The following is a 20,284-nucleotide window of genomic DNA, read 5'->3' as shown; positions in this document are numbered from 1 at the left end:
ATTTATTATTTTATGGTATAGGCTATCATTTGATTTTAAATCTGTTGAAGCTGTGGAAATGAACTTTTTTTGTCTAGGATGGCAATAATAATCTTAACTCCAAAAGGCTGTTATGCACACTAAAAGCAGATATAAAAACTATGCATTCAGCGTATACAGTTTAACGAAAATAAAATTTCGTTCTACAACGGAGAAATATTAATAATCTAAACTGGAAACAGAACATTTACATTGACTTAGTTTTGTGCGATCACTGGTTCTGATATTTTATAGAAGCAAAAAGTTACATCTTAATAATCACCTCTTAGATCTCACTTTGTTCCGGATAGAATACATTACTGCTGTCTGGAATTATCTCGTGTTTATTCATTTCAAAAATAACTACTGCTATATATATATATATATATATATATATATATATATATATATATAATAATTTGAGTAGCTTTTATGTTTTCAACAATTACTAACCTGGATCTTTTAAGATCAATGGAACGAAGCCCTGGAGTCGAAAAAGTTTATGAGAAATAAAATAATTTAAATGTTTGTCTTGAAAATGCACGGCATTTATTTTAGCATTTTAGATCTCCAGTCAGTTGGTTGGAGCCAATAAACGGTTTCTTAGAGAGAACCTTTGAGAAGTTGAATGTTTGACAAATTCTAAGGTATTTAAAGTGTGGAATTTCTTTGGTAACGAAGCCGAGCTCCATTTAAACGACTATTGCATATTTCTCTTATTGTTTTGTCTATAATCCCTGAAATAATTTTCTTTATTCTTGCCAACACGTAAGTGTTGTTACGTTGTGTGAATCACTTACTTGACCATTTTATTAAAACAATAATGCAACTTTTGAAAATAAATAATTACCACTCGGTTGGAATTATAATAATCCATTTCACTACTGAATACATCAGTTTCTGAGTACTATCAGATCAAGCATCTGTTTGTAAAAATATGGCTTTTATCGCACATAAGTAAAAAAGATAACAAATTTAGTTTCTATCTATAAATGAAGATGCAAGAGCGTACTACGGAACGATTCGTTTTCAATTATTACTATATTAGAAGTACGACTAAGAAACAAATTATAACACGCGAAGAAACACAATTATTCGTAAAAGAATTTAATTACAAAGATATTACAGATTTTAAATAAATAAATTTCACTGTGAAATCAAAGCAAACAATTTATGTCGTTGTAAATAAGCTACAGAGTACACTGAGTGAGATACCCGATGCCATCAACCTCTATATTAATCCTCTCATCTCTATGACTACTATCTGAAGTATCTCTTGTTTTATCTACTTTATACATCTTTTAAATGGATGATTATTTTATTGTCTTACAGCACCATCATGACAGTAAAGTACTATTGCTCTGGTTTTCGTTTGAGATGATGTCGATTTCAACTATTCTGCTGTCGAACCTGAACTGATCTATAAAACATCGATGAATTCAAAATAAAACCATTTTATCCTATCCCACAATAACAAAACCGATGTAGATGCAGGCGCAACGGAACAAAGAACATGCAGGGGGAGCTGAGGTGCGCGTAGCCGCCGCCGGGAGCGGGTTGTGCGCAGACACTGAATGGGAGAGTGGTAGGGGGAGGGGGAGGGGAATCGGCGGCGGCTCCTCGCCACTCGGTTCACTCTCTCAGTTTGGCTGAGAACGGGATTTGAGTGAGGACTGAGCGGTCTCGCGATGATCGCGTACACATTGTGATTCCCAACCATGTTTGTCATCTACCCGTGACGCGAGTTTCAGTTGTTATTGTGTAGTGTTCAGTTTTATTTTCCATAAACGCGAATATTTTGTTTTTGTTTTCTCTAGTGCGAGTTAAACTCAAATGGTGAAGATGTCTGTGATGCAGTTGGGCAAGCGTCAGCACTGCTACTTGTGCGACTTGCCGCGAATGCCGTGGGCGATGTTGCACGACTTTTCCGAGATGGTGTGTCGCGGCTGTGTGAACTACGAGGGTGCCGACAGGATAGAGCTGGTGCTCGAGACGGCGCGACAGATGAAACGTGCTCACGGTTTCCAGGAGAGTCGGTCCGGAGGGAGTAGCAGCAGCAGCTCCCAAGGGAGCTCCAACCATCACCATTCTTCGGCGAGCAAGAGTTCCTCGTCGTTCCACAGGTCGGGGAGCACGGGAGGGTCGGGCCACGAGGCTGCCCACCAGAACGGAGTAGCGAGTCTAGAAGTTGTCGGGATGCCGCCGGCGGCTCACATATCCGCGAGACAGACCCAGCAGCCGCCGCCGGGTGCCGGATCCCTACACGCGGGGTACGCCACACTCCACCACTCGCGTACTGCCGGTCTTCTCACCGAATACGCTGCACCACCGCCACCCCGTGGGTCATCGTCCCAGGGGATGTCCAGGGGCCTCCAGAGCTCGGAGGAGCACGAGATGGTATCCGGAATGTCCCGGACGGCCGTCCGTCTGCCGACAGCGGCTCACATGGCTGCGGCCGCACACCAGATGCCTCAGGGTAGACCTAACTCGCTACCGCCCCAGACCATCGGCCTGAAGCGCGGCTTGTCCACTTCGGCAGATGACGATGACCACCACCCGCACCACGCTCACGCCAACGGTGACGGAGGACCCGCTAAGAGGATGGTCGTGGACGATCAGGGTCACAGTTCCCGGCCTCCCCTTACTCGAGGAGACTCTTTACCCGCGGTCAGCTTGGCTATTCCCTTCGAACGCTCATTCAAAGCCGAGCCCAAGCACCCCATAAGGGCTCCCTCGTTTGACACTGCCACGTCATTCAAACCCAACGGTAAGTACACATACCATTATACCATAAACGTTGAGATTTTGTAACTTTAGTAGCGTAAAAACATTAGGATTGCTCTAAATAATGTTAGGAATACAGTGTATGACATATATCCTGTAAAATAGTTGGCTGCTAGGCTTTATATTTACAAGATATTGTTCCTTTTTAAATGCATTTGTTGTCACTAAAGTACAAATTTACGTTTAAAAATTATTTTTCAAGATGCATATTTTTACGAGTTGGGAAGTCACTCGATATTTTTAGGTGAAAGAGTTAGATGAAGAGTCTAAACTATTTTAAAACTAACTTAGATAAACATGCCTAGTTTGATTAAATAATTTATACGGTAATTAATCCCTTGGTTGAGGTAATTTTCTAGTATTTAATATCATTGGCCACATGCTCATAAACTTATTTGTTTTACTTTATCAATCAATGCATGTGTTGTTTATATCTTCCTTTATTTACGTAACGCTGGGGGAGAAGATGGCACGTACAGTCAGATGTGTACGCGCTGCGGCAGCGGCACCGTACTGTATTATGTCATGCATCAAGGGCCATGTTTACGTAGCCAGGACAGGATGTGGTCGATAAGCCCCCTCCCCCTCCTCCTCCTCACGTAACATGGCCGACGCTCGGGTGACGTCACGACCCCCCCGTTGCGCATGCGCCAGCGCAGATCACCAGCCCGGTCTCTGGTTACAATAATCGTTGCCTTGCCTTACCTTGTCGTTTCCAGTTTCAATACAAACATTCAGATCAATAACTTTACTGAGGTGACATTCCCAACGATTCTGAAGGCCTTAAGATTACTTAAGATTTTTTGCGCTAGTCACAAAAGTTTAAAGCAGCTCTCGTTCTTTGATGTTTCCAAGTATAAATAATTGAAACTTGCTACTGTACTTTCAAATCCCCATGTTGGCCCTGATGGAGCTTAAAAATTATACTGTTAAGGTATAATATGTTGTAGTGTGTTAGGATGCCTTTGAGGTTGTTTCTGGCCATGAACAAATATCAAATTACACAGGCTCCTTAAAGATAAAATTGCATAATCTGAATTAATCTGATATTAACCAAATCACACATTGTATGGTCTGAGATATTATAATATTACTGCAAATTTTATGATTCGGTCTTAGATTAGTTTTGAAAAGTTCTTTTATGACCAAAACAGTGCGCTTGTTTAAGCTGTTTAAACAATTATTGCATTACAAATACATCATTTTTTAAGAATGGTTCAAAGTGTAGTAAAAATATGTACACACAAATATTGTATCTTATAGGTTACAGAAAGTAATGTATGGTACATATTTATTCTACCCACTTCACATTGTTTGTTGTTTAAAAAAAAAAAAAAAACATTTGGAAAGTACCTACTTAACACTTCTCTCTTTTTCTTAAATCTTGTACTTTTAGGCATGAGTACACGAACTGTATGATGTTACTTTTTTAATGTTTGTAGAACAGTTTATAAATTTGCATACAATATTAAAAAAAGCCATTTTACAGCGAGGACAAATAGTGGAAGTCACTGCTATATTTTTATAATAAACGTTTTTCTTTGCATATTATATTATAATATGGTCTCAATTTGTAATATATCTTCTTCTATTAACAATTATAACCTAATATATATATATATATATATATATATATATATATATATATATACACATTAAATTGTATAAATGGCAATAGCCTTATTTAATTTCAATAAACATTGAATCGCAAAAAAGTACTTGTTAAAATAAATAACATTAAAATAAATTAATGTTATTTATTTTAACATGTAAAAATAACACAGCAAACAAAATTTACAAAAGTAAATAAAAGCAATTCTGCTTTTATACACCCGAAGTGAATATATAGGTATATATAATACGAATTTAAACTCGTTTTACAGAGAGTAATGTATGTTATTGGTTTTGTTTGACCAATAAATATAATAAATATTCATGAATACAGAAAAACTATAGACTATCAAAGCTAAATATATTTTTCAGTTCTTTTTTTATCTTTGTCAATTTTAAACTGACATTCTTTAGTACATAATATGTATTGCAAATTAATGAAACTTTATTAAATATTCTGTATTATAGTTAGTAATAATACTCTGATCAAAGTCTCAGCTCTAAGTATGTATCATTTAGAAGACTAAATAATTATTTTTTTACGTATGATCTTGAAAATCATAAAATACCTATATACAAGTGCATTAGTGACATTAGAAAACTGGTTCTCCCCCAATTCGTTTAGGTCCGTTATAACTTTCCCCTCGCCAGACAACCGGTCTGGGCTGTACAATAATAGACGGGGGAGGTTGTGACGTAGATGCTAGCAGCCAGCTGCTTGGTGCTTCCCTTCAACCATTCATTACAGGCCCCTCTTCCGCTAGCCTTCCAGCGGGTCGGGCCATGTGTTGTAGGCCTGGGCAATACAGATGTTCGATATTTCTAAAGTAGATTGAATTCGTGACCGAAATGTTAACAATAGGCACTAATGCCACATTTAATTTTGAATAGAATTTTAAATGATGATACGTTACAAATATGTTCCGATCTAGGGATGAATACAATTATGTACAACAATAGGTATTATTAAGAAACTTACTCGATGCAAATGTCAGTATGGTATTGTGCCTATAATAGTTTTCTGGAAAAATTAGCATTACTCCTTAAAATCGATAGGACATTTTTAGCGTTAACATGCTAATTTATTATAGACTTGAACAAGAATGTACAAGAAATACGAGCTATAATTATGTAAGGGCATGTAAAATAATTGCATTGATAATATAGTCTACAAATTTGGATGAGATTGAAGAGTTGAGGTAGTTGCGTCTTTGTGTTTGTGTTCAGTACAGTACAAGAATTTGTGAAGGCAATAACCACGTCAGTTTCAGTTATCTTCCGGTTTAGTTTAGAAAGTGGTCGGTTCCGGAACCGAGGCAATGGCCAGACAGCCTTGATTTGTTGGTTGTTGTTGCCGAGACACACAGCGACAGCGACCAGGGGTTTCCATCGAAATCTGTTCTCAAAAGGTCGCTTTGTTTAAAAATACCATAATTACTTCGGTGGTCTTTCCAAGCTTTCTCTTTTTTAAAGGCTTCATGTACCCAGAAATGCTCAAATGGATTATACAAATGATTATAAAATTGCTAAAATAAGAAACGATTTGCGCTAAAACTAGCCGAGTCAGCAGATCACATGGACTCCAACGGAATCGTGGACAGAATTAAGCCCGCTATTTACGGGTAGTAACAGTTTTTTTTTTTTTTTTTTTTTTTTTTTAAATAAAATACCATGTATCTATGTTGTTCATTACTTTAAAACAATCATAAATTCGCAGCATACATGAATCTGATTTGTAATTATACCTAATCCATCTTTATTTGGGTTTATGTGCTTTTGTTATACCTTTGAATGATTTATGTACATTCAAAGAACCTTTTCTGGTTTTTATCTACTATTAATGTTAATGTTTTCTCTTGGTATGTTTAACTATTCTCACAATACTGTACTAATGTAAGTAATTTGTACATATCAATGTTTCAAGAGTGTTATTCATTTTATTATGAATCACACCATTTACTGAACCTTAAAATACAAATTCCAAAAGTATGTATCTATTTTTTTTATATTTATTATTCTTTTCTATTTTTAGTTTCAAATTTTTGATTTTTATCGTTTCATTTTATGTTAGTTGTAACTATTGTTCAAACGAATATATTGGTAAACTATGTTCAAATGAATATACCTCGTTGACCTTTTCTTCACTGTAGTAATCCATACAAAACTCATTTATTTATGTAATGTTGTAGTAATGCAGTCTGGGTGTACAGTGGCTAGACATAAAAACGTTTATTTATACCGTGTTAAAAGTGGTCGTGTAGGTGCATAACAACGCCAACTGTAGGTATACACGATGTTTTGAGAACAGTCAACATCACTGGCCGCAGATAGGTGTGGTGACTGTGAGAGGTGCACAGTCTGGCAACACTGTAGTCGTGACGTCAGACCTGGCACGATGTCAATCCTGGCAAGTCCTAATATAGCAGACCAACCTAACCTAACTGTACTCGACCTACTTCTACGTCGCGAATACTTGTAAGATATTGTAAGCAGATGTTTGTGTACCTAGGGAATTGTTACGACTTGTGGAATATGAGCCTATCCATCCATGGGGAAGTATAATATGACAAAGGTCCGCGAAAGACGTATACCGTAAGGTGTTTGAAAGGAAGTTTTCCTTTCTCGACTAAGATCAGGAACTTGTTTAAGAGAATCCATTTTTACTAAAGATGTACTTTTTAAACAACCTGAGTGTCTTACATGAAGGCTTTGAAGTGAATGGATTAAGAATTTCGCCTTTGAGGAAAGTAAGAAACATCTTGTTCATAATGAACATTTAGAAATTTCTCTAGAATTTTTCTGATTTTAAGGTAATTAAATCTTTTGAAAGCGAGTAATATCCATCATGGTTTGATTGTAATATTAATATTTTAGGATAAAATACATCGATTGGAAAGTAAATAAAACGAGTGTATAGTCTTGCGAAACAAAAATTCTGTTTTCAAATAAATTTTGTTGGAAATAGGCCTATAAACATAATTGAAATTGACAGGATGTAAAACAGGTTTATGGTTGAAACACAATAACTCCGCAGATAGTAAAGACAGATGATAAAATACAACATGAGTCACTTTAAAACCTTGAGTCATACTACGATCTATTTTGGTCTTATCAGCATATAATGCTATCAGTTACAGTGGAATATTTGCGTTCCACGAACAGTTCCACCTGTATGGAACGAATACGACAGACATGAAGTCCATTCTGTCAGTATACAGTTGAAAACTGTACGAGCCGAAGATTAATTATTTTTTAGGCTTTTTTAACACTAGTTAGTTTTGTATTTGAAAAAATAAACTTATAAACGCCAGGAGAAAAAACGGCTAAGTCCCTTGTACTAAAATAATTTTAGTGTGTTGTAGAGGAACCCAACTGCAACTTGAAATATTCTAGCCACTACTTGTTATAATTGAGAAAAAAATCAAACATACTAAAATATACGGTAAAATACTGGTTTGAATAAATCTACGAACTACTAATGTATTTATTAAGGAATCCAACGTAACGTTGATTAACTTACTGCATAATTTAATAGCAGTGTTTAAAGCTCGTCGGATTCTAAATTGAATTTCATCACGGTTAATATTATTTCCCATTCTAGTTCACTACTCGTACTAGTTCCGTCTTGACGAGATTTAAACAAGGGTTAACGATAAAGCGATTAGATCTTTTCTTGCTAACAAAGGCGTAGTGTAATTTAATCTTGGAAGAAAATTAGTCTTTCTGTTGATTATAATTATAACCTTTACTCAATTGCATTGGGCCTTACCTTACATTAACTTTAAACGTAATTTACGTAAAAACAGCTTTTAATAAAATTTAGTGACAACGTCAAATCATTAATTGAATTTTTAAAAGATAAATTAAGTTTAACAATTTCAAACGATAAAAACTTAGGTTCAACGAGATTTGGAACAACAAGATATTTAGCATGATTTTATTCCATGCTTTTTATTTCTTATTTCAGTTATTACAAAACCATTAGTTCATTTTTATAATATAGTGGAAAAATGTAGTAATTATTTCTGCATTTCCACTTTTTTGGTCAGTATCATTTTGACTACAATCTTGAAATTCAGAAATTCCCGCCCCTCTAGCGTGACGCGACGTTGCGTGACGCGAAACGAAAATTTTTGATCTGTGCAAAATATATATCCATAGCCCACCAAAAGAAGTAATCACTTCAATAAATTCTTTCTAAATATAATTTGGTAAAATGATTCTGTCCTGTAAATGCATTTCACATTGGTATCCCAATCAATAATTGATGACCTCATTGTCACGGATCTCAAGTGGTGGCATTTTTTTAACTCGCCTGAGGAAATCATTTTTTATTAATTACTTTTAGTTGCAGTAGTATATCAAATAGACAAAAAGAAAATATCTCTCTTGTATATTTTATTAATAAAAAAGGTCAAACACGTAAGCTTTATTTACTTACTGCCCTCCGGTATTAATATGGTCAAGCACCTAATATCAACCGTGTATTTAAAGGAATGCTAGTTTTTGGAAATAAAGTTAAAAAAAATAACGTACAATGTCAAAATTCTGACTGTTGATAGTTCTGTATATATTATTCATCAATTTTGAGAAGGGATCAATTTTGGAATACAAATTATGTTGGTTTGTCGATGCTTGATCCTTTATTTCCTACTCATCCTTTTGGCTTCAGGAATAGGCAGAGCACCCTCCACAAGTAACAAAATCATCATCCAAACAGAATTTCAGGTCCAGTGAAATACTGTATTCAGCACATTGTCAGAATATAAGGATACCCTGAAAAATGTTTCATTACGGTATCTTTTATACATATAGACTGTGCATTCTGATATTTTAAATTTGTTTTCAATAATATTCCTCAATAAAGGCCTAGTTTATTGACTATCCACGGGTGTATGATATAAATACATAGCTCTTGGAGACAACCTTGATAGTTTTAGTTTTAGTAGAATGTCGTCTGGTTCCATTCACCGGAATCTGGTTATCATAGCCACAATAGCTCATTTCCTTTCACACACTTGTATCATGGGCTTCTCACGTCCGGGCCCTGACCGGTTAATTAGAGTGAAAAGAAGAATGGAGATCTCAGCTGTGTTCAGTTGTAGACCATGTCCTCTTTGCATGCCTCCACGAATTAAGCTCCTTCCTGTTCATCAGATTGCTATCAAGAGGCATGAACTTTAAATTAAAAGTTGTTGAAACAATGTTTGTAAATAACTGCTGCTAAAGTTTTTACTCTAAGACTGATAAAACTTATCAATGAACTGATATAATCTAACGTAGCCTAAACAAAAAATAAAATGTTCTCAACTAAATTTCCCAAACCTGTCTTTGTTTACTCGTAGCATACGCCGCCGTGGTGAGCGGAAAGTGGGTCTAGGGAGAGAGCCACTGCGATCGATCCCTTTCAATGTAGTGAATAAGCGTGACGTCATGGCCTTCATTTGTTTCCGCTGGCGTTCGGCTGTGCTCGGCTCATCTCGGCTACGCTGTGGAATGCAGTGCCGTAATCGCTGAGCCATGCACTGTGACGTCACGCGCGCTGTTGCCACTTCGACGCAGCGATGTTGCCGTCTCGTTCCTCTCGCTTCTCGGTAGTCGGTTTATCCTTATGAACTTTGTAACTTTGTTGACAACATTGATATTAGTTATTCCTTTTCATGTTTGATAGCAGTATATTTGATCTATACCAAACTGCAATCGAGTAATTTATATTAAACTACTTTATTGTCATAAAAAGAATGTATTAGCAAAGTTGTTAAGACAACGCTTAAGAAGAATGAATATACAACTAAATTAATTGATTATTATTATTAAATTCTTAATTATAAATCAAGTCATTACAGTCTTCAAACTAATAAATACTTTGTTACTAAATCTTAATTTAATTGCATTTAGAATGAGTTGGGAATGCGTTTGAAACGTTTACAACGGTGTAGTCTGTGTGATTATTAACATTTATATAAAACTTTGTTTACATGCTAGAATGGCCGAAAATATAACTTTTCTACGAACTTTGAACTTTTTTCTTTCTTATGGCTATACGTTCGATGGCCAGAAGACTAATTGGGACATCTATTATATATATATATATATATATATATATATATATATATATATATATATATATATATATCGTATGGGGGACAAAGGCAGCTATCCATAAATAAATAAATTAAAAATTACAATTATTAAAAAGTACGTAAGAACAAAGTTCTTGAGTCATAAATTAAGAATAATATTAAGATCTCCCGTCACAAAGCTAAATCCAAATTACTGAGCCAGTTTAGAGACCCATCCTCTAAACCACTTAGACCAGGCTGGTCTAAGTGGGGCATCTATTGTTCAATATATGTTTTACTTTGCAGTATTTAAAATCCATCATGTATTCATAGCGAACATTTCAAATGGTTTAATGTTTACAGTCATAGGATTAAACATTGTATTTTCCCCAATGCACCAGCTTTTGAAATGTTTGTTTTCGATTATCAAATTTCTCATTCCTCTTTGTGTTAGATTTTAAAAGTCATGTTTAATATATTAGTATATTATTAATATCGTGCTTTTTATATATTTACAAGTCTATTTAGAGAGGGAAAAGAAGTATGCTGTAGTAACAGGTTAAGATAACAAGTTCGGAAAAAAGTTGGCCGATTCTATGGGTTTAAAAAAGCTTAACCAGAATGTGGCTGGCAAATCTAGGTTCTATCCATTTATCATCACTATAATATATCTTTTTTTAATTTGTAATGATCAATAATTAGTTCAAACGTTTGAGATAAGAGATACAATTTTTGGAGGTAGAATTATAATAAGTTAATATGTTCCATAGCACATTTTCTTTGTTCAAAATTTATTACTGACAATGGATGATTTGAAAGGATAATAAGTTTTAGAACTTTTTAATCGTTAATATTAAAAAATTAATAGACTATGTTTTCAGGATTTGAATCAATCCTTTTTCAAGTGCCATAACTCTTAAGAGATGTAAGCTTTCACAAAAATTTAAAACTAGTCAAAATTTGGCGATGCTTTTTTATATCATACACTATCGAAAATGACAGAAAACTTGTCCTTTAGTAACACGTATGTTAACAGGTCACATAGTGCTTTAGAAGAGATAGTTTCCTTACATTACTTTTAAGAAGTCTTCTGTACATTTGTTTTACACGTAGAATATTGACCCAAATTCAAAATTTGTGACTATTTGAATGTTATCATTATTTAATTCTGATTCTATTAGCCTATACATCTTGCTTTACATTCAAGAACAGCACGGACTGGGTATACATTTGTAGTAAGATTGTAGTAACAAAAACATTGAAATGGTCACACCTTTGTGATTTCATGTATCTACATAATATAGTGCCATTTACTCCTGTGCTTGGTTATATCTTCAAACTTGCCTTTATTGTGTTTCCTAAAAAAAAATTTGTTAAAATTCTAGTTTGTATATCGAGTAGAAAGGTAGAAAGTCGAGCAGTGGAGAATTTTTAATAACATAAGTAAATTTTAGAGATAACCTATTACTCCTTGTTAGCATCCTCAGTAATTTTGTTGGTCATCTTACAATATTACTCTGCCATTAATTGGTTTTATTTATTCAACTATGCTTTTTAGTAAGGTTCAAAACCAATGCCTAGAAACTCTGCATTAACCTGATATAACTATTTAATAAATATTTTCGTAAAGGAAACCATAAAATATTAGTTTGTTTCTACAGAAAAAAATTGTTTATAAGAAAATCAGTTTAGATTAGATACATTTTAAAAGAAGTCAAGCGGATAATAATATAATGACAAGAAACTTTTTCAGTGGAAGCAACCTTTACTAGTTAAGTTTAATTTCAAAAATTGCAAAAGGCTTTGATACTTGTTTTGGCGTAATTCAATTTAAAGTCATTGGAGGAAAGAATTTACTATTAGAAGAAATGAACACAACCTAAAGAAATATATATTGTGTATCTCATTTTAGAGAGCCAACAAAAGTTTTCTTTCCGCCATTTCAGGGTGAACATGATATACGAGTTGAGAATTGTAGGAAAATGTATTAGCTGTCAGATTGATGGAACTCTACCTACCACCTGGGTAAATAACTGCGATGTAATTTTCATACTGCTACAATGACTCACACTCCTGACTCATTCTATTTGATTGTGCTGTTTGTTATCATTGCAGAGCTGTTATGCACCATATCAATCGTATAATAGGCAAATTTCTTACTGCCAAGACACTAAATTTGCCAATTACACCACGCTCCTTGTTTTGATAATATCATTCAGTTGTTTTGTCTTATATGAGGTTTTTATACTGATCACGCCTCTATCAGCTGGTAGATGTGTGACACACTGCCACATAGACCATTACCAGGTGCTGCAGTGAAAGAATTATCTTATATACCAACACAGGGATTGCACAGTAAACCTGTAAACTCGTTCACTTTCACATCTGGAAACTTGTATTTGTGACACTGCTTGTTACTTATCAACTATCGGACTGGCAGTGAAAGCATTTATGTATTATGCTCCTGAAAGCATTTATATATTACTCTCCTTCGTTTGATGGTGTAAAGAGAAGCTAATGTAGTTTGAAAGGAAAGTTTGGTACATACGTCTACGATATTTAAAACTATAGTATACTAATGAATTATTTGTCAATATTTACAACATTTTTCAAGTTGTTTTGATGTTACTGTCAAAAACAATTAGGTACTATACTTTTGGGACATGGTAAATATTATTCATTCATCCGAATAAGTAAAATGTAATGGTCAATTCGATTAATTAGGCTGCACAATCTGAGTGATAAAGTAGAGTAAAGAAGTCTTATTTTACCAGTTGAAGTTAGGACTAAGAACCCCTCTTTAACACTTAATCTGGGGACCAACGGCTTAAAAGTGACTTCCACCAACGGCCGGTGATATAACGCAAAGTGAGAGGAATGGTTAAATTATATCAAATACACAAATAAACAAATAATTATATACAACAATAAAATATAAAATAAATCTAAGAATATGATACTGTATTATACTCTTTTGGGTATTATTCTGCAGAGTAAACTTAATAAACAGTATTTAAACTCGTTTATATAGGGTGGGGAAAGGCCAACTTTGTACTCATTGTAATAATTGTCATGTACTCTAGGGAAGTTATAGAATGACCGGTGGGATGCGCGTGAGGAGTGGAGGAGTTGAGCGCGTGGGGGCACAATCTAAAGTAGGGGAGTGAATACGGTGCTACTAACCCTACTGAGAGTTTTCGGCTCCCGGCTCATAGTGGTGGCGGGAGCCGAATATTGTAGTGTTTGCCAACATTTCTAGACCCTTATGTTCTTACCACGGTGGTCTTTTATGATGAGCAATTTAGTATAGGAGACCTTGAGAATATTTGAACATTTCTAGACTCTTTTGAAGTTACGGCGACGGACTTTTATGGTGGGGAATTCAATACAGGAAATCTTGGAAATATTGGGACCGGATGTACGTGATCTTAACAATGACTATGTTGTTCTGCCGAAATTGTGTTCATAGCTCACCCTTCTTAATGAGTTTCGCAGTAGAGATACCTGATGGTAAGAAAGGGTTCTCATAAATTGTATTACAACTCGTGAATTGGCACAAGCGAATGTTTTTTGGGCGGCACGTATAGAAGACTGGAGACCGAAGTTCACAAGGCTAAATACGGCAACAGACTGAGCCGCTCCACCCCCCCCACCACTTTAGTTCCGTCTTTGCCTACGGCGCATCTCGAAGTCACCGGTCATGCTATAAATTTCTCTACTATAAACTCTCCAATGAAATTAGCCTGAGTAGAACTGTTTCTTCATATGGCTTGCTGTGTTCCACAGTTCTATCTCAAAATGCTGACAAGTTGGTAACTGAGGTCATTTTAAATTAATGCTGGATCACTACAGTTGATATAAACAATAATTTTGATGTATGTTGCAGGATACCCAGGTGGAGGTTCCCTGACGAGTGGAGGGGCTGGATCTCCTCTAGGCCCACGGACCACCTCACCGCCCGAGACAGTAGCGGGGCAGACACCCCAGACTCCAGGAGCCACGACTCAGTCACCCATGGCAGCTCTCATGTCTGTGGCCGACACGCTACCCCCTGGCTCTCCTCGTAGTGCTGGAGGGTCCCCACCAGGAGCAGGAGGTCCCCGTTCTGCCTCCAGGGGCTCCCAACACTCACCCAACTCTTCAGGTAAGGTTAGGTTCAGCTTCATTTACTACTTTAATAGAGTGGAATTTTGTGTGTAAGTTAACTTCTGGCAGTACTGTAGGGTCTCTGCCGGGAACAGGAGGTCCCTGTTCTATCTCCAGGGGCTCCCAACACTCACCCAACTCTTCAGGTAAGGTTAGGTTCAGCTTCATTTACTACCTTAAAATAATAGACTTTCATGTGTAAGTTAACCACTTCTCGTAGTGCCTGAGAGTCTGCCGGGAGGAGGAGGTCCCCATTCTGATTCCATAGACTCCCAACTTTTCAGGTAAGGTTAGGTTCAGCTTCATTTATTACTTTACCAGAAGTGGTTTTTGGTGTGTTAGTTAACCTCTCCTCCTTGTTCTGGAGGGTCTCCACCCGGAGTGCACCGTTCTGACTCCAGAGGCTCCCAACATTCAGCTAACTCTTCAGGTAAGGTTAGTTTTAGCCTAATTTACTGCTTTACTAGAGTGGAATCTTTTGTGTAAGTTACCCTCAACTAACAGCCTGAATTAATTGTATTTAATCTTCATAGTTTTTAATTTTAATTTGAAAATAATTCTGTTTTCTATAGGACATTTATTCTGACTATGTGTTGCCTAAGTGAATTTTGATGCTAAAAAACTAATAGCAGATCAAAATGTTGTTACAAAAATATTGTAGGTAGATTTTACTTCTCCATTGCATCTAATAAAATGCACTCGGGAGGATGAAATTGAATATTTAATGATAATGTAATTATACATGTACAGGTACAATAATGTACATAACAAAATGTACAGGTGTGTAAAGTATAAGTGTTACATTTCTATATGAGAAGACGTAAACAAAACACAACTGTAGAATACTTTGAGAAACTAATCAGATGTAAAGTAAATTACATATAACTATTTGAGTTAGAATAATTAAAAAAATAACTAAATATATAAAACTAAAATTAACAAAGCCGAAGGCTTTACTTTTTATAAGACAGATTCTGATGAAAACCTTTACCTAACATTGTAGTGTAACCATATGGGTTCAGCAGGACATATAGTGTTGATAGTGATTATACCAATCTCAAAACACTAAAAGATTTGTGAGGAAAAGTCCAGTAATACCTGACAAAAGGCAAAACTGTAAATCAAGCACTAACCAATAAAAGCGTAACTGTTTTTTTCCTTTTCCATTTCAGACATTTTATTGATTTGCAAAAGAGAGAGATATACTGTTTAAAACTGATGTACCATTGTTACCATTGACGGACTATTATAGCATGAATTGTATGTTTATAGGCTCCTCAAGCGGACGAAGGTCCTCAGGCAGCCGACACGTGAGCTCGACCACGGTGACGTCGAGTGAGAACCCCAACGCGGGTTCCAGCGCAGGCACTCCCACGGGTACCGAGCCTCCCTCCACAGGCGAGACTCCTGCCGTCGGTACGCCCGCCCCCACCGCCACTCTCAAGTGTACATTGTGCCAGGAGAGGTTAGAAGACACACATTTTGTGCAGTGTCCATCGGTCCCTCAACACAAGTTCTGCTTCCCTTGCTCCCGGGATAGCATCAAGCGGCAAGGTGCAGGTTCCGAGGTCAGTTTTTATCATTTTTTGCTCTTTAGATTGTCGATTCATGAGTTTAGGCCTAGTATAAAGTAAGAGTTGAGTTATAGTATTTAAATGAAAATTTATTAATATTATCATTCATACATATCTTCATTCATAGATTTCTCCTTAGTTTGATACCTGAATCACACTCAAAAAACTGATGGAGTAATATTTAAAAAGTCGATGTATGACATTTGTTGTGGCAGTGATGAATAAATTATACACTGAGTGGTAAATGAGATTCAGTATTGAGGCCAATTTAGTCACATTGTATATTTATACAAGAAATCACGATCCCGTCAACCATTAATCAGCCATTAATATTTCACAATAGACTCTCCAACATCATTTTTGATTACACATTTTAAAAGAATTACTAATAACTTACAATTTACATAAATACCCTCAATTATGTAAATATTGCAATAAACCACCATTCAGTAATTTCTGAAAATCGATAACAAATCTTTTGTAATACTATTTATTATTGCTTTGTCAATCTGTGAATAAAGAAATTGCATTTGGCATCTTGATTTAATAGTTTTTGTGCTCTTAAATGATTCTATTTTTTGGTAGTGTTACAGTCTTATTATTCTGTATTTGTAGAATGTAATTTAACTAAGTGATGCTATAAGCAATGCTACCATAACATATAATAACCCAACAATGTCTTCCTGCTTCTGTTAAATTTACTGTTCTGTTTGTGTGTTGTGTCAAACTAACTAAACATATTTCATAGGTGTACTGTCCCAGTGGAGAGAAATGTCCCTTGGCCAACTCCAACGTGCCATGGGCATTCATGCAGGGTGAAATAGCAACTATCCTGGGAGAAGAATTCAAAGTGAAGAAGGAAAGGGAAACTTAAGGGGGCGTGGCTGCCCCGTGGGGGTCCTGAACCTTACCTGCCCTGCCCTGTGAAGGGCTTTGGCGTTGTCGGCATTTCGTCCCCGGACGCACATCGCCTGTAAATACAGCGGGTTGTACAGAGAACGCAGATCTGTCGTCAGGTATCAGTTGTATCGTTGTCGGTTTGTCGCAGAGATCTTTGTAGCCACCCGTGCTACATCAATGTACAAATTAAGCATAATTTCTATCATGTGAATACGTATAATAATTATTTAGTATTATATCGAGTTTTTATTTGTATTGTTTTGTGATCTCTGTTGATGTTTGTATCAGAAAATCAAAATGGCTTTATTGTGAATGTGTTGTGTAACAGCTGTGATGGCAGGACTTGAGCAGTCAATAAATATACACATTTATACCACTTACATTTACTTTCTTCTTTCAGTTTCTCACCTTATGTTGTTGTTTTGCCCATATCAAACTCACCTACTTCATCAGGTCATTTCTTGTTGGTCTAACACAAAAATTTCACTATTGTTCATTTTGACAGTTATTTTTTTAAATTTTTGCTATATATTTTTAGGTATTGTTTTCTGTCCATTGAAGATAAAAAAATTTATTTAATATAAGGTTTGTACTCTCTAAAGAAGGTGATTTAGGAAAGAAGAATTTATGTCTTAACATCAGGGGTTAAAATGTGCAATTAAAATCAAAACGGATGTAGAAACAAGAATATACCTATGTTCGATTTGTTTGAGATTTAATGATTCCTTCGAGTCATCATGTGATGTCCATCTCTGTGGAGAGGCAGTTATTGTTATGGATGGTCCAGAACACGTAGATGCAAATTAGTACAAATTTATGGATAAGTATGTTTTAAGAGCTGCAAGTCAATCTAAAAAAGATGTAAAAATGTTCATAGTTTTGTCAGTATTTTAAAATATTTATATTAGGAAAGCTTATATTTAAAATAATGTCTTATTAGTAGAAAAGACAAAATAACATGCTGTAATGAGAAATAATCCAATTATTCATATAAAGTTTAAAAAGCTACATTTTGCAGAGATGTACTCAAACTCTTAATTTTTTTTCCTTTTCTTTGTGTTTTTTTACACCTTTTTTGGTTTTGTTTATTTCATACATAGTATTTCCATTGCTTTTAGTTTAAATTGATAAGTTAGAATGACACGTTTTGTATCAGATCTTTAATTTAGCCTAGAGTTTAAGAAAGCAAGTGTGTTTTGCTTAATTTATTGTGTTTTATATTTGTGTTGTGTTTATAAATTTTATCGATTTGTAAATTCCATGACTAGGGCTTCTGTTTAGCATATTTTAAAATTAACCTGACTAGAGATGATTTGCGCCTAACTGTAAGCCTAGTCATCTGAGCTATAGGAACTCCAGCACTCGCTATGTTAGTCAAGCCAAACGTTTCTTTAGACACTCTTCAATTGTATAAACGTAAGAAATGTATGTTTCCAATGCAAAGTTATTTTTAGTTGGAAGTCAGTGGCCTGTATAAAATGTAAATTATGATTGGTATGTGTCCCAGTGATTATGTATATATATATTGTTTATATTGTATCAATCTGAGAGTTAATGTCATATGTTCCTTAGTCCTAGTGTAAGTTGGCTGCCAACCTTAAAACAAAATATCCCCACTCGCTCGGGTCGTAATCTCACTGAAGCTGGCTTCAGTGGGGTTTTTGTGGATTTGTGGACCGGTGTGCTGTCTGTTGTCATTCTAGTCCGGACTTCTCTAGTGGAAGTACTGTTTCTATACTGTATGTAACTGGTCTTTTAGGGAAAAGAAGCTTTCCAATTACCATCAGTATATTATATCGTTTTCATGTTCTAAAGTGATTAAATTTCAGAATTTACATTATCGTTTATATATTTAATTATACATTACATTTCATTCATAGTTGAGGAATGAATAAAAATTTGCTTTGGTATTGATATTGCTGAACTTGGCTTAGAAAGTTTACCAATAAAATAAATTGTTTTCCTCAATGTAGGAAAATTATTCGTAATTTTAAAATTTGTTTGTTGAAATCTTGTTTCTGACCTTACAAGGAGAAACAAAATTTACGCTCGGAAATTGAAAATGAATTTTGTTTTAAGGTTGTTAACTGTTGAGGTCCTAGATGTAGTCAGTGTCTATCTGTAGTAGACCACAGTCGCTTGTAGGAGCTATGCTCAACTACGTAGTCTAGGCACCTCTGAGCCCGACTGAGACATGCTGTGATCTGATTTCTAGAGGAGCAACTTCTCGTTTTTACTGTCACAGTTTTATGTAAAACCTTTTGAACAAGCAGCGTTTGTATCAAAACATTTGTTATCAGTATTTTGTATTGTTAAAAGATTTTAAAGTGGGGTTCACAGTTTTGGGAGAATTAGGCTGGTTATAATCTGACATTCTTCAGGATTTCCTGTTGAAATAAGGGATTCAAGATTGACATTTGTAATAACCGTATTTTCTAACATGAGAAGTGACTTTACAAGTGCATGACAGTTAATAAAGAAATGAATACTAGAGACAGTAATGATATGATTTAAAGTTTTAAAGCCAAGGGTATCAGAAGTGGTATTTGAGATTAAGTTACAATTTGTTGTGTACATAGTCGTGCGCACTGTGTTTTGATACCATCACGCGCATTTCCGTGTGTAGTCATTTAGTAGGCTTCATAGTGTTCATGTATAATTCTACATCTGTCAACAACTCATCTTATGACGACAATTAAAGTTATTTTGTGGTGTTAAACGATGTTTTAATTATATATCCATTGTAATAATATTCCTTTAACCTCTTCTAGATTGTACAATATGTTAAGACATTTTGATAAAATGAAGGCGTTTCATAGTAGCACTTTTTAATGTCTTACAATGAAAGACATTCTTCATTACTCCTTACATTCCTTTATTATTTAATGAAGGAAAATAAAAGAACAGAATTGTACGCAATAATTTTTTGGTGGTTCCATATCAAAGAAAGCAGTCTTAAGGTACTGAAACCTATTTCTCTTACTTTGACTAAATGACCCAAACAGGCTGTTCATGGTAAAGGTTTCAGAGTTCTGTCTAAAAGCAGATTTTAGTTTTTGAAAGAAAACTCACTGCTGCTAGTCATTTATAATGGTAAATAAAGTTCTGGAAGTAACCAAGAAAAATTTACAAATATTAAATCATAGTCATTATGAAAGGTTATTTTAAGAAATACCTTTTATCCTGGTA

General features: G+C 35.2%; 2 protein-coding genes across 3 annotated transcripts in view; both read left to right on the top strand.

Moving 5' to 3' along the window:
* The window catches only part of LOC124357695, a 354,027-nt gene that overhangs the window by 249,362 nt on the left and 84,381 nt on the right, over positions 1 to 20,284 (top strand). The gene's annotated exons all lie outside the window — the stretch shown is intronic.
* Positions 1,638 to 19,814, top strand: LOC124357696 (interferon regulatory factor 2-binding protein 2). Its single transcript, XM_046809696.1, has 4 exons — positions 1,638 to 2,785; positions 14,362 to 14,619; positions 15,894 to 16,189; positions 16,944 to 19,814. The coding sequence occupies exons 1-4, from the start codon at positions 1,852 to 1,854 to the stop codon at positions 17,067 to 17,069; spliced, it is 1,614 nt and encodes a 537-aa protein (XP_046665652.1). The 5' UTR covers positions 1,638 to 1,851; the 3' UTR covers positions 17,070 to 19,814.

The sequence above is a fragment of the Homalodisca vitripennis genome, chromosome 3, assembly GCF_021130785.1.
Source record: "Homalodisca vitripennis isolate AUS2020 chromosome 3, UT_GWSS_2.1, whole genome shotgun sequence".
NCBI classification, from domain to species: domain Eukaryota; kingdom Metazoa; phylum Arthropoda; class Insecta; order Hemiptera; family Cicadellidae; genus Homalodisca; species Homalodisca vitripennis.
This window is presented reverse-complemented; position numbering and strand designations above follow the sequence as displayed.

Coding starts and splice junctions, on each gene's coding strand:
- LOC124357696 (XM_046809696.1), top strand. CDS start 1,852: ATGGTGAAGATGTCTGTGATGCAGTTGGGCAAGCGTCAGCACTGCTAC. Junction 14,620..15,893: donor ACACTCACCCAACTCTTCAG/GTAAGGTTAGGT, acceptor GTATGTTTATAG/GCTCCTCAAGCGGACGAAGG. Junction 16,190..16,943: donor GGCAAGGTGCAGGTTCCGAG/GTCAGTTTTTAT, acceptor CATATTTCATAG/GTGTACTGTCCCAGTGGAGA.